The sequence below is a fragment of the Scomber japonicus genome, chromosome 15 (genome assembly GCF_027409825.1).
Source record: "Scomber japonicus isolate fScoJap1 chromosome 15, fScoJap1.pri, whole genome shotgun sequence".
NCBI lineage: Eukaryota > Metazoa > Chordata > Actinopteri > Scombriformes > Scombridae > Scomber > Scomber japonicus.
The window spans coordinates 22,499,409-22,514,256 of NC_070592.1; the positions used below are offsets into that span (position 1 = coordinate 22,499,409).

Genomic DNA, 14,848 nt, shown 5'->3' on the forward strand with positions numbered 1-14,848 from the left:
TATTGTCATGTCATATTCTGCCCACATTTCGACCACAAAGCACACAGCCTGCTGCTGCGCTACACGTGGATTTTATTTAGAAAGTGGGAACCAGAAGTGGCCTTTCTGTTCATCACAGTTCATTTAACACTTCTTGTCCCCAGGTCGATCCCTGAGGTTGAGGACCGCTACAGTGTGTTTAGGATCTCTCCGCGTCCAGACGCGCCCCTCCACAGACAGCGAGCGTGAGTCTCCGGCTTCTCAAAACACAGTGAAGCGTTTAAAAGGCTGAAGCATGCAACGTGGTGAAGGTTAAAGAGGGCGGATCACTGCTGGACTCCCTGCTGTCCTGCACCCCCGGGGTCGCGCTTTCTTTGTAGTGAACACCCTCCTTTTTTGTTGTTGCCAAAATCTTATCAGATATCCTGAAAATGGATCCTTTACAAAACGGGAATAATTGTGAGGAAGACTCGCCCTGTGCTGAGGAGGAAGAAGAAGTGGATCCAAGAATCCAGGTGAGATGTTTTGAAATGGATCCAGATGTGGTCACTGGTTCAGGTGACATTGAAATGAAAATGGGAAGCCATAATGTGAGCAATAATTAGAAGAACCCTGTGAGATAATATGTATTTCATTTACTGGATAAGCTTGTAGCCAGTTAAATGTGAAATATTACAATTATACAATATAACGTGTATATTATATATTTAACATAATTATTAACTGGATGTGTAAACTGTGCTTTCCAGTCATGCAATACAATTTTGCAAGGTGTGTCACCAAATTCAATAATATTTGCCCCTTTAAAATGTTCTCAATACACCCACAGTGAGGGCTCCAGGCTCAGTAAATCAATAAACAGAAGTCAAAGAGTTTAGCCTTCAGTAACACTCTGCTTTAACTGTGCTCCACCCCTCTCTGTCTCTCTATGCATGCCATGTTTTCTGTAAACAGGGAGAGCTGGAGAAGTTGAACCAATCTACAGATGACATTAACCGCTGGGAGAGTGAATTGGAGGTAAGGCATGTCAAAAACCCACCAACACTGCCGCCATCATCATTAGTGCCTCTTCCTGCTAGGGTAAACATGTCCAGTCTGTGCTGCAGAAACACCCATCTCAAGGAACCATTTAGTCAGACTCTAAATCAGATGTTTTATGCTCAGATAAGTGAGAAATCCTGTCAACACTGAGATAATTCATCTGCTTTCCAATGCGGTTTGGTGTTGTTCAGCAATTTGCCTAGCAACGAGGAGAGTGCCTTGAAAAAGTTTGCCTGGAAATGCCTTGCAAAGATGGAAATGTTCTAAATGTAGGAGCTGCTGCTGGAGGAAATATGGAAAAAACAGAAGTAGCAGCTGCCATTCCTGTTAAATAACAGTGTACTGTATGAACCCCAAGTGCTATAAGAGACATTACTGTGATCTGACTGTTAAATATCATATTTGAATGGCACTCTGGAGCACTTTGAATCCCAAGTGCTCTCCTCGTTTCCCCCGCAACCCAGCACAGCCTTCCTTTCAAAACAAACCAAATACTTTTAAAGAGGAAAAAGGCTGTAAAAATGCAGCGAGAAACAGCAGAAAGATTGAGTGGTATGCAAAGGTTTTTTTGTTTTCTTTACAGCGCTCGCTTGTATTTAAATGTAGGGCAGGAGGACTACTGTTCAGCAAAAGTAAGAGCATTCCTGAGGTGGGCCACGATTTTTCTTTTCCTCAAAGTAGGCCTCTTCTGTTTCTCATTAGACCTTCACTTACATCCAATCTCCACAGATTGGAGCTGGAACAGATATAACAACACAGGGAGGAGTAGGCAGGGTTTGTTTACTTTCAATACTGGAACTAAGACCAGACTATCGCTTGTTCTAATACAGTTTATATTATCGATCGTGCTTTTTTTAGGATGTTGTTTTGATCAGTGTTTTGACATTCTATTTCAAGAAACAGCTGAGTCAAGAATTTCATTTAACTAAGAAAGACTAACTATTAGAGCGAATTATAACTGTATCTCTATTGTTGCAAAGACACACACGTAAACACAAAAAGGTTTGAAGGCAATCGCCACAAGGCAGGATGAAAATCAGGAGCTGAGGAATGTGGAATTGCTGCTGGCAGGCAGGAGGCAGTTTTCCTACAGAGTCTGGAGTTGATTAAGGGCGATGTACAGTAGATTCAGAGGATTCAAGGAAAGCCGATGCACTGAGGCTTAATCTATGCTCAGATATGAGTTACTTCACTTGGACAACATAATGCTAAACCTCTCATATACCCTGCCAAAGATACAAAACTGTGTGTGTGTGTGTGTGTGTGTGTGTGTGTGTCAGAGGGAGATTAAGACAGGAAGGCAAGACGTGAGACTGTGCAATCATTAACTGCCTACAATATATAAACAGTGGCATAGAAAAAACATTCTCAGTCATCCAGGTCATGGTTATCCAGGTTATTGATAACATTTGGTTCATTAGCGCTCCTGTTCGTTAATGTTACAGGAGCACTAATAATCCAAGTGGTATCAGTGACCTTGATGGTGGCCCCACAGAGCTTAAATACATGGGGCTCCCTCCCTCTCAGTTAGACCTGAAGACACCCCTTTGATTAGAGATGAAACATCTTCAAGTATCTCCAACTACATCCAGTTAACCGCAATTCAACCTTCCTTGGATAGTAGCATACATAGTTACCGTCCCTGCTGTGTCACTATCTTGTTGCAGGAACAGGAAACCAGGAAACACAATGATGTCACAGGAAGTGTGTTTCCTGCAGCACTCACTCCCTTTCCCTCTTTTTTTATTCCTCCGTCAGTTTAAGGAACAGGATGCAGGTGCAGCTGCCATTTAAACCCCTTTTTCTGAAAATGACAGCATATAGACACACACATACACATGAGCGCATGCATATAAACAGATGGCCTGTCTCTGAAAGTCTGCCATTCAAATGAGATGAGAGTTTATCTACCAATAATAATAATAAGTGTGTTGTCAAGATGCTGCCTTGGGTTTTATGAAAAGAAATGCACACACTTGCTGAGTCTTACTAAATCATTGCACCCAATCATCCATAATTTCACCACCAAAAGAATGTACCTTAAGTTTTCTACACAACACAAAGGGCCATTGAAGCAAAAAAGCTAAAATTGAGATACATGCTCTTGTATTTAGTCAAATGGTTTAGTGGTGACTTGAATTAGGAGACTTGCTTTGGAGGCACAAAGCAGAAATGATCAGCACCAGCAGGACAACACCAGCCACATGGCCAAATGAAGCCCACCTCCTGTCTAAATGGTTTGACATAGATAGTTTTTAAGTGCTTTGAATGCAGCAGCTCTGAGAATATATTTAGACAAAGTGGTGACTCTCAGTTTAGTTTGTTACCATGTTAACGTTTGCTAATTAGCACTACATATGAACTACAGCTAGAGCAGATGAGAACACAGTGGTTTTAGAGGTATTGGTCATGAACTGAAGGCTTGAAGAGAGTGAAAGTTTGATGTTTTGACTTGTCACACTAGTTGAAAAGTTAAAAAGTTAATTATGACACCCTGTGGGGCGGTGTGAACATGTGTACCAATTAGCATAGCAATCTATCCAGTAGTTCACTCAAAAACACAAATGTCTACCTCATGGCAGCACTAGAATAAAAGTCATAAGATCTACAAAGTTATTAAGATTCGTCCGCTGGGGATTCAAGAATGTCTGTGCAGAATTTGGTGTCAGTCTGTTCAGTAGATGTTGAAATTTCACTGGATGAGTAAAAACTTTGACCTGCTTGGTAGCTTTGCTCTGTACAAAATGTCTCAGCAATCCATGCATCAGTTGTTGAGCTGTATCACTAAGAATCAGACATGTCAACCTCATGATGGTGATAGAGGGATCAACAAAGGGGCTTCATCCTCTGGTTACCATGAATACCATTAGAAAATGAATTGGCAATCCAATCTTTACTTATTGAGATATTTCAGTCCAACATGATTTCAGAGATGTCACCTCCTAACTTCTTGATGCTTTTACAGTGTTATGACTGTATATCGGTTGATATGTGTCTAAGCCTACGTGTGTGTGTGTGTGTGTGTGTACACGTGTTCAGGACTGCCGCCAGCGGTTTCGTGCAGTGCTAGTGGAAGCGACAGTGAAGCTGGATGAGCAGGTGAAGAGGATCGGACGAGCCGTGGATGACTCTAAACCGTACTGGGAAGCCCGCAAAGTAGCAAGACAGGTAAACACACACACACACACACACAGGCACGGACTGGTAATCTGGCATACCGGGCAAATGCCCGGTGGGCCGACGTGCTATTTGGGCCGGTGCAGGGACGGACTGGGCGACTGCCAGAACGGCAGTGCAGAGGTCTAGACCGGCCGAGCACGCTAAATGGATCACAGTGGCCCCTAGTGGCACTGACGCGGCCCACTCTCTCTTGCATGCTAAACAAGTTCCCAACGCGCTTCCAGGTTTCATATCTCTTGTAATTTTGCCTGCAGTACTTCACACTGTTGACCTGATTGGTATTTATACCACACATACCTGTATACATCATAGTCATGGTGTATTTCAAGTTTTACATCAGCCTGCTTTACTTTTGAAGGGAAATTTCTTGTTATGATTTTAAAAAATGTTCATGGTTTGAAATAAAACAAATCTACTGGTATTTTGTATTTGATTGTTTGAGAAAATTAAAATTAAGCAATGCCTTCTGGGAATTTCATGGCAGTGTAGTAAATCGCGTAAAAAAGTAAAAAAGTGTAGTAAATCGCGTCTGCGCATTTGTGTGTTGGAAGTTGGACTAATGGTGGTCAAGTCATTCAGTAGATTGGTTGTGGTGGTGATTATACGATTAACTGGTTAGAAAAAATGAATAGAGGCACTAAGCGACAGAAAGGGGGAGCGGAGAAAAAGAGAGACAAGATCAAGAAAGCGCTGCTGTTTGAGGGTGAAAAATGCGGCAAATTGGATTCATTTTTTTGTTGCGGAAAAGAGCAGGCTCCTTCGCAATTTGTTAACTGCATGACGGTAAGACAAATGTTTTTATTATGGAGCGGCTGGCTCTAACAATCTATTCATAATGGTTTATTTGTGCATTGATATGACAATTTTCTTATGCAGTTGTTGAAAGTATGGGAGTTTATCTGCACCATCATTGGGGCTATCAAAAATGCTTCTCTCTCCGTGCGTTGGGTCTGCATCTGCGAGTTGGGCCGCTTGTGGGTGCAAATGCCAGGGCCGTTTTTTTATCCCAGTCCGTCACTGCACACACACACACACACACACACACACACACACACACACACATTCACAGAAGACAGTTGAAGTGACTCTGAGGTCGACAGACAGAGAGTGTGAGGGCAGGCTTACTGAGGATTAGCGATGAGAAGTTTAAAGAGCTCAGCTTATATCTACTTAAAGGGAGCATGGTCATGTGATGTCTATTTTTAAGTCTGTCACACCTCAGCTCGCTAAGCAAGTGTCACACACACACGCACACACACACACACACACACACACACACACACACACACACACACATAAACACATGCCTTGGGGATGAGGAAATTGTCTGAGCTGCACTGAAAATGCCAAGCCTGCCATATTTTTCCAGATCAGTTTTATCTTCTTTTTTCAAAGTCTCTGCACACTGTTGCTTCAGGTCGCTTCAAAGTAGGGCAACATCCCCAACGGTTAGTGCACTAAAGTGTGCTATGCCGTCTTCAGTGGGTCATGTCCTCTACTGTCTCATTGCACCAGCCTCTTGAAGCTTCGATCTGACTGGGTAGCACTAGAAATTTAAGAGTCCAGCGCCCCCCTCGTCCCAGCCAATGAGGAAACAGCTTATGAGTCATTCATCAGAAGGCTGACATTTGTGTGTAAGAGCTGAGCTGTCAAACTGAAATAGATTGTGTATTTGTATGCGTGCGTTTGTTTGTCCTCGCATATCTGTCTCTGTTACAATATGACACACTACCTGCTAGTTGCTTCTGCTTATGGTAGTTACGCGTGAGAATTGGGGATTACCGAGAGGTTTTGAATTTTAAATGAGACCTGTGTGCGCGTGAAAGGATCAAAAGACCTCCAGAGCTGTGTGTGTGTGTTTGTGTGTGTATGTGTGTGTGTGTATTGTGTGTATTTGTGTGTGATTGGGGGGTTTAAATAGAGCAAAGCCGATAAAGGCCTCGGGTTAAACTGGCGAATTGTCTGGTCATGATTTATGGATGAATATTTAATATTTAATACATGACCTATTTTAAAGGGATTCAAATGCTTACCCTCACTGACCCTATCATCAGAACAAGAACACACACACACACACACACACACGCAAACACAGTATATTGCACCTACCCCCACCCATAAGCCTGTCTCAGCCTCCAACCCCCCATGTTTTCCCCCTTACATTCCATCAGACGGTGGGGGGGGGGGGGCTGTGTGTTGGAATTTGCCTGTACTGTCCTATCCTTTGTCCTTTACCCACAGTTCTCTTCTGCACCACTGCCTGTCAGTCTGGCTGTCTTTCTCATGTACCCCACCCACTCCTCTATCTCACCCCTGCCTCTCTGTTTCAGTCGCCTCGCGGTACCTCTTCGTCTCTCACCTCCCGAAACTGTAAATGCAGTGGTGAATGTCGAGAGACCAAGATGTCAGACAGGATGACTGTCTGAGACATAAATTAAAAATGAGCCACATTCATAGCTAAATATGCCAAAACCACCCTCAGGTTTGGATGATATGGCATCAGGGCATCCGCATCACGAGGAAACAGCAAATCATGGCGCTTCAGACAAAAACAGTGTATTGTTTGCCTTTGAGACAGGCACACAATGTGGGCTTCGTGACATCAAGTTAATAACTCATAACAGTGCCCTGACTGTGTTTGCATGCTGTCTAATTCTCATCAGGTTTTGTGTCATAAAGATGATGGAAAAATTGTGTCCTTCATCTCTTTGATGCTTGTTACTCAGCAGAGTACCAAAGATGTGTCACCATTTTAACAGTTCCTGCAAAAGTAAAGAATGGTCAGCTGAGCTAATGACAACACAGCTTTATGAATACACACTAAACCTCCATGTGAAAGGAAGTGTGCCGCGTCAGTCCAGGAAGTCCTGTGAAGTCCTGTGAAGGACAGGCACTTTTGTGTGACTTTTTATCTCCACCTCGACAAAGACCATTGATGGATAGCGTTAAAGTCTTAGTTCCTTTTCTGTTCCACACTCCTGGTTTCTCCTCATCAAATATCCATCATCCTCCTTCTGTTTTTCCTGCACCCCCTCTCTTCCCTGAGCTGGGAATTGGGTCATGATAAGGGACAAAGAGGAGGGATTCATCTTTGCCAGTTTGTCAAACTAATAGATTACCCGCAAAACACAAACTGTTATCTTGCTACTCCCTCCCTCTATCTCTTCACCTTCTTGAAGGGGTCTCCACCACCCTGGATAGCATATCTAACCACAGCCACACACAGATACCAACACCAAGAAGCAGTGATGGAAGAAGTATTCAGATCCTATACTATTCCTATACTACTTAAGTAAAAGTACTGCAGTATTATGAGTGATGTAGTATGCGGTATTACAGTAAAAGTAGTGGTTTGGTCCCTCTGACTGATATATTATTATGTATTATATATATAGTTTACAGTTTATAATAGTTTTATATACAGTTAGCTAATTTAGTCCAGTGGTTCCCAACCTAGGGGTCAGGCTCCTCCAAAGGGTCATCAGATAAATCGGAGGGGTCGTGAGATGATAAACACAAATCTGTTTTCAGTTATTGGACTTATCTAATCTTTGATTTTTGTTGAAATATTGGATGATATATAAATGTATTGAAATGAAACCAATGTGGGAAGTTTAAAAGGAATAAAATCACTATTTGTTAGAGCTGTTAACACCTCATAGACATTTAAATATGCCCCTGGCTACACACTGCTTTTTGTAAGCAATCAAAAGCCAAAAAGGTTGGAAACCACTGGTTACTTTAACAATGTTTTGTATTTTAAAAGCTTGTTCTATTATCCATTGTATATCTAAAGCTGTCGAACAAATGCAGTGGAGTGGAGGTATAAAGTAGCATCATTTTGTGTGGGGCAGTTCTGTTGCTTGCTTACGTCAGTATTGGAGTCTCTATCATAAACATGGCTGACAGTGGCAGAGGGTCATGTTACAGAGAGCCATGAAAAGCCGTGAGAACAAAATGTGTGACCGCTGAATGAACTGCAGTGACCTTTTGCGAGTCTGTTATATTAAAGTGTGATGTGGAAAGTTACTGGTAGTGATGCAGAGAATTATCACCCGACTCTGCAGTCACGCTCAGCTCTATGGAGCTTTTTAGCATCTTCCAGCTTGGTTTTCATTTGATTTTACTGTTGTAGCTCACTCTCACCTTCATCAGCTTGTTTTCTAGACACAACAGGCAGCTATTTTCAGCAAAAAAAAGCTTTGATAAACCTGCTACTCGTTTAGCACCAAGCAACAGACAGTTAGTTAGCATAGTTAGCAACTAGCTGGTGAACATAATGGAGCATTTAGCAGCTAAAGAAGGATTTGGACCAAAATGAAGCTAAAATTGCTGAGAGGCTAGAAACATGATTACAAATGAACACTATGTTGCTCCATACCTGTTGAATGTGTAAATAGCATAGAGGTAAATAGCCAACTTTTTCCTACACACCTACCATGTTGACTTTATAAAGTGATAACACATTCATTCAGTGTTTACAGTGCTCCCAAATGGCCAAGAATTGAATATTGGAGTTTTAAGTAAACCCACTGTACACTGAAATGTTAGCATGTGCTTATAAACATCTAACATAGACAGAGAGCATTTTGGTGCTAGCCTTCACATGTTAAAAGTGTTCAATTTCTAAAATTTTAGATGCTTAATGCACCCAGTTAATTACTCACCTTTTCTAAGAGGTGTGGTGTTTGTACTGTAGACATGTTGACTAGAGTGCAGCCAAGGACACATTTGTGATTGTATGAAATGCACTGATGGTATTATAATGCACATGACAATACATTCAATTGACACATTCATTGAATTCTAAAAGTAAAGTTACTGATAATTATATTTGTATAGAACATTGCATTTTCTTTTATTGATGTTGGAAAGCACTCCAATAGGAAACACATTGAGACTAATTTGAGTGAAACAGTGAAATGGTCTATAGACATAGTTCTGAAATGAATGGATGGATCAAGTTCACAGTTCATATCTCTTTTAGCTGCAACCATGGCAGACAATAATCTATTCATAATTCACAAGGATAGAAAAACAAACATGACCAGCAGCAAGTTTGTCTGCATTGTAACCCTGTGCAGTCTATGCATACAGACAATACAGTTCAAACAGGGCAAGGAGTTATACTGACAGATTGACGGGGTATTTAACAAAATGTGAAAGAATTACACACCACTTGCCTACTGTGTTATGGGAAATTCCAGTTTGTCCCATTAAACTATTGCACTGACCAAAAAGTACTCTAAGTACTCTAACTGTTTCCTAAAGTTGAAATCTGCAATATGGATATTATTTTGTCTTGTTTGTTATGTTTGTGATTGATAGGTGATATATTGTATAGAGGTAGCACACGTAACATACCAAAAACTAACATGATGAATGTGTGGATCACAACGAAAGGAAAACTATATACTTTAACTTTGTCTAGACACACATCATTTTATCACCCTACTTTCACCAGGAAGCAGAAATAATTATCCCTGATATTCAGGACATTCTTGAGGATTTTTGATAACATTAAATGCTGGATATGTTATCAACCTAGCTCTTATCTTTTTGCAAGATAAAGGTCTCCATTAGATTTATAAATATGAATCGCCTCGCTAACCAATTTTTCTTGATTATTTTTTATCATTCAAAGGAATATGATTAGAATTACTGTAACCGCTTAACCCTGGGTGATAAGCCAATACATTGACCTTTTAATCACGCCTGTCGGAGTGGAGAGAGTGGGTCAAAATATGTCCAGCATGATAGGAATAATCTTCCTTTTGACTGTGACTGTGGGTAGGACAAACCCACTGACAGTGTGTCAGATTGCCTTAGTGACAAAGCTTCTGTTTGTCTAGTGGATCAAGGCATGGTTGTCTTTCTGTGCGTGTGTGTGTGTGCAATGCAAAATCTTTTTGTCCGTCTATGGTTGTCATAAGGAATCAATCATGGTTCCTCCGGAGGAAATGTAGGTCATAAAATACACGCGCACACACACACACACACGCACACACACACTAGAGGCAGCACAAGGGCTACTGCTGCGTTCGTACCATGTGAGAACAATCACTGGTCCAACTTTCTTTTAAAAGCTGATAACCAAAAAATATTTAACTGCTTTAAAGCTGCCACAGTTCTAGGAACTACATTTTCCATCAGCTCTTTCACTCTTGTCACTTTTTCATGACACCAGAATTAAGTGAAATCTACAAGTTCATCATGAAACCCTGAGCTTCTCAGATGTAATATTTACCACATGCAAGCTGATGCAATAGTATTTTCAAGTTGGACACTGTGTTTTTTATCTATTGTGAAATGCAGGCCCAGGTTGAAGCCCAAAAGGCCACCCAAGAGTTCCAGCGGGCTGTGGAAATTCTGCGGGCAGCCAAGGAGACAATTGCCCTGGCCGAGGAGAGGCTGCTGGAGGAGGACAGCCGCCAGTTTGACTCAGCCTGGCAGGAAATGCTTAACCATGCCACGCAGAGGGTACGCACATGATGCAAGACAGCTGAAACTAAAAAAGTTGCATCCTAACAAGTCATACATGGTTGAGGTTTATATGAATAAACTGCAATCAGCACTGGATGAATGTGGTCAATCTTGTCTATCTTGGTTGTTGCAGGTGATGGAGGCCGAGCAGGCGAGAACACGCAGTGAAGCTGAACACAAGAAAACAGCAGCTAATTACAACTCATGTATCAGCCACATGAGGCAGTTAGAGAAGAAACTCAAACGCTCCATCAACAAATCCAGGTGTGTGCTTTTGTTTCCTTCCTGAACCATTAGAAAAGACACTCATGAGCTTCACCCTACTTGAGCCTCTTTGTGTGTGAGAAAGAGAGCGAAAGAGGGGCTACGCTTATGTCATCTGATGCAGTCCAGATGTTGGTTGTGTTGGTTGTGCAGTGTTGGGGTGTGCTCCCTCCGTAAGAGCCAAGGAATGCGACTACTCACAGAGGAGTGTTTTTATTCCAACAAACTCTCAAGTGACAGTTCATTCTCTTTCTCCCCCTGCAGACCGTATTTTGAACTGAAAGCCAAGTATTATCTCCAGCTTGAGGTATGTATATTGCATTAGTAGGTTCTGGACAACTTTAAAAGTTATGTTGTATGTACAAAGTTGCATAACTGTTACATCTGCCTTTTGGTGGATACTGGTCAAGCAGTTTGAAAGCACTGTGGCTTGTTGGTCAACCACTTTGGTGCAGACCATCTCAGCAGCTATTGCATGGCTTGTCAGAATATGTTGTACAGACACTCATGATTCCCAGATGATGAATGTTAACAATTTGGTTTTGAGTGAAATGTCTCAACAACTATTGGATGGATTACCATGAAATTTTGTTCAGACAGTCATGTCCCCTTCAGGATGAATTGTAAAAGCTCTGGAAATCCAGTAACTTCGATCTAACACTGTCATTAGATTTTTAAGCATTGTAAACATCTACAATATAGCTTCAACCATGCTTACATACTAAACTAAGACACTAACCAAGCTAAATAACCAATGAAATCAATGCCATGCTCACTAAGCATAGGGACCACTTTTCTTGTATGCCAAAAAGTAAATGATCCACATACAGTTTTAATAAAAAACGCTGTGTTTTCTCACAGCAACTGAAGCGTCATGTGGACGAGCGTCAGGCCAAACTTGTGGTTGCTAAAGCTGAGTACCGTGCAGCGCTGCGCAATCTGGAGAGTATCTCAGAGGAGATCCATGCCCAGCGGCGCTCCCTTGCCATGGGAACCAGGGAGCAGGGTGTTGGTGCAGAAGGAGACGGCGGCAACGAGGATATTTCCAACTTTAAGATGGAGTCAGATGGTCTGTCAAGTGAGTATGACTGAATCTGGGCGGTGAAAATCATTCACTTCATCCATCTCCATCCAGTTTTGTTTTTTCTGTTGGTACATCTGTGCGTCTGCATGCTTAATGTACATATCTGTGTGTGTATGTGTGTTTTCAGTGGTGTCAGTATCGATCGACGGAGAGGTCAGCTCAGAGGAAGATGCCGACACCCACTCCACCTCCTTACCCCAAGACATGCCCTCCTCACCTTCCTCCACCTCCACCCCCCTTGACATGCCCTGTTCTTACCCCTCCTCCTCGCTCTACACCCCTTGTTCCTACCTCCCTTCCTCTCCCTCTTCCTCCACTCTCTCCTCCTCATGTCCCGGTGATCTGGAGTTGTTGAGCCCCTGTAGCTCTCATGACCCAGACTCAATATGCGGATCTGGGCATGCCTCACCTCTCCTGGGCCCTCGCAGCCAATGCAGTGGTGCCTCCTCTCCAGACTGTGACCAGGAGAGAGGTGTGTTTCCATCCCATCAGTGTGTACATGTTTGTTGACCTATGATGGCTCCATTCTGTATGTTGAAATAGGTTCTTGTTTTTGTGGTATAGCAATAAAGAATAGTTCTTATACACACAGATTTGGATATATTTGTCTGAGAAAGAAAGTGAATAAGTATATTTCCAAAACGGTTTAACTATTCCATTAAAGAAAATGTCAGACATGGGGAAATGAAAACAGAGAGCTGTTACCATTATTCTGCAAAAAAAAGAAAAAAAACTTTTTTAAGGGCACACAAGAGCTTTTAAGAGCTATTTAAGGGCACACAATGTGATCTTTGTCAGGCAAAATCCCTCTAGTTTCTACAAAAAAGACAAATGTATCCCTTGGGAGGATAGCAAGGCCACAGAGAGGTTTTTAATAACAAGACAGTGAAAATGTCAGCTGAAAGTTTTACTATAAGGATAATAAAAGTGTGTTGGTCTGCACTTGTGTGGTGTCTGAACAATCCCAAGAGAGGTGAAGGGCCTCCCACAGTCCACCAAAGTAATACAATGTGAATTCCACAGTCAATCACAATGTTGTTGTCATTTTAAAATGAACAGCCATCATGCTAGAGGTGGATGACATTACCTGGCAGTTTGTTTTTCAGATAAGTAAATAAAAATGGTTTTATCTGGTTTCATTAAACTAACCATTGCTTTGTGTTTTAGGTGACAGAGCAGAGGGAGCGGAGGCCACACTAGAAGCCGGTCTGAACAAGCTGACCTTGACTGTAGCACAAAAACAAAAAGGGGACTCGGGGGATGAACAAGACCCTGACTTCATGAGCCCTGAAATCTCCTCTTCGAGCACAGCCAATACCATTCTGTTACTCAACAGTGTCTAACGAACGTCTGTCATACTTAAAAACACTCTCTGTGCCCAGCTTCAAGCCTCAGAATGGACTCAATGGCTGAAGATGTGGAGCAGAACAGGCTAAAGTGCTCACCGGCACGATGAGAGAACAAACTGCACACTCACAGCTCCAACCAACCTGACATTTTGTCACAGTATTCATCAGATGGTGTCACATTAAAGGTGCCATACGTAGTGTATTTAAACATCAGTGTATCGTTGTCAGATGACTTGTTAATCCTTGTGGATGCATTGTAAACAAACAAGAGCAGGACCATGGGTTATTGGTGATGTGTATTTCACACCAGTGTATTATTTGTGTGGGTATTAGTAGTGCTAGTGTTACTCAAAATACTACATTTCCCATAAACCTCCTTGCTTCATGTTGCAAAGATGTTTCCTGATTTCCATAGCTCTGTATCTGCTAAGGGAAGACTGTGTTCTTCTTCTTTTGTGCCATAAAATCTCTTCGTGTTTGGGAAATTTCTTGTTCATGGTGTAGAAGCTGCCAGTCCTCTCAGCAATGGTTTAGCTTGTTTACAGCTTTCTAGTCATGTGTCAAAGCTAACGTGGTTACCTTTTATTGATGTTAAAATGCTACGGCTGGCGCCACTAAGAAACATTTTGTATTAACGTGAGCAATGAGCCTCTTTTTTGGCTCTCATGAGTACAGGATCAAAATGGGAGTAAAGAAGCTGTCAGATGTCGGATTACGTCTTGTTTTGCCTTGATTTTTGAACTCCACTTTTAAATCCTAGATGTCAAATTGAAATGTAGGATTTGAAGAAATAGATGTGAAGGAGGAAAGAGGAGTGCAGCACTCTGAGCACTAAGCTACGCAGAAAAAAAGACTTTCTTTAGACAGGACTGAACCTTTAAGACGCAAGCGGTCTTCCATTGGGATTTGTGGATGAATGAGTGAATGTGTTCTTAAGCTTTAGTGTTTGTATGAGTGAATCATTTTTTTGAGTGTGTGTCTGATGTGTTTTTGAGAAATGTTCAAAATACTATCCTGTAGTACAGATACTCTATATTTATACTCCTGTATTCTTGTATATGAACAATGTTTTGTGGTTACTGTTGTTAATGTTTAACACAAAATCAGCAATAAACTCGTGTTTCACGTAACAGATTTTAGTATCTGTGTTTGACAGTGTCTGTAAGCATTGCAATGTTATAGATGTTAATGTTAATACTTCTTCTGACATTAGCATAGTTGTATTTTTCCATTAACTGTAAGTCAGTATTGGTTAAATTGGACATCTTTGACACACATTTTGTTCAGGATGAAAAAGAGTTCTAGCTGATATACTTTTATTCAGTTATTGATTATAATGCAAAGAGGTAGGTTCAAAATCCAAAACAGGAATTACTTGTCATATTCAGATGTATCCACATTATTCTTTCATAATTAGTCTCTCAAATGATTAACAAATGCCCCGTCAGTCACAGGTAAACGTGATTAA

General features: G+C 41.5%; 1 protein-coding gene across 1 annotated transcript; it reads left to right on the forward strand.

Annotated features, from left to right (window-relative positions):
• The first annotated feature begins 206 nt into the window (after positions 1-206).
• On the forward strand, positions 207-14,193 carry sh3bp5a (SH3-domain binding protein 5a (BTK-associated)). Its single transcript, XM_053334380.1, has 9 exons — positions 207-494; positions 934-996; positions 4,060-4,188; positions 10,516-10,680; positions 10,817-10,947; positions 11,212-11,254; positions 11,809-12,025; positions 12,159-12,503; positions 13,199-14,193. The coding sequence occupies exons 1-9, from the start codon at positions 411-413 to the stop codon at positions 13,372-13,374; spliced, it is 1,353 nt and encodes a 450-aa protein (XP_053190355.1). The 5' UTR covers positions 207-410; the 3' UTR covers positions 13,375-14,193.
• Positions 14,194-14,848: the final 655 nt, after the last annotated feature.

Coding starts and splice junctions, on each gene's coding strand:
- sh3bp5a (XM_053334380.1), top strand. CDS start 411: ATGGATCCTTTACAAAACGGGAATAATTGTGAGGAAGACTCGCCCTGT. Junction 4,189..10,515: donor CCCGCAAAGTAGCAAGACAG/GTAAACACACAC, acceptor TGTGAAATGCAG/GCCCAGGTTGAAGCCCAAAA. Junction 12,504..13,198: donor AGACTGTGACCAGGAGAGAG/GTGTGTTTCCAT, acceptor TTTGTGTTTTAG/GTGACAGAGCAGAGGGAGCG.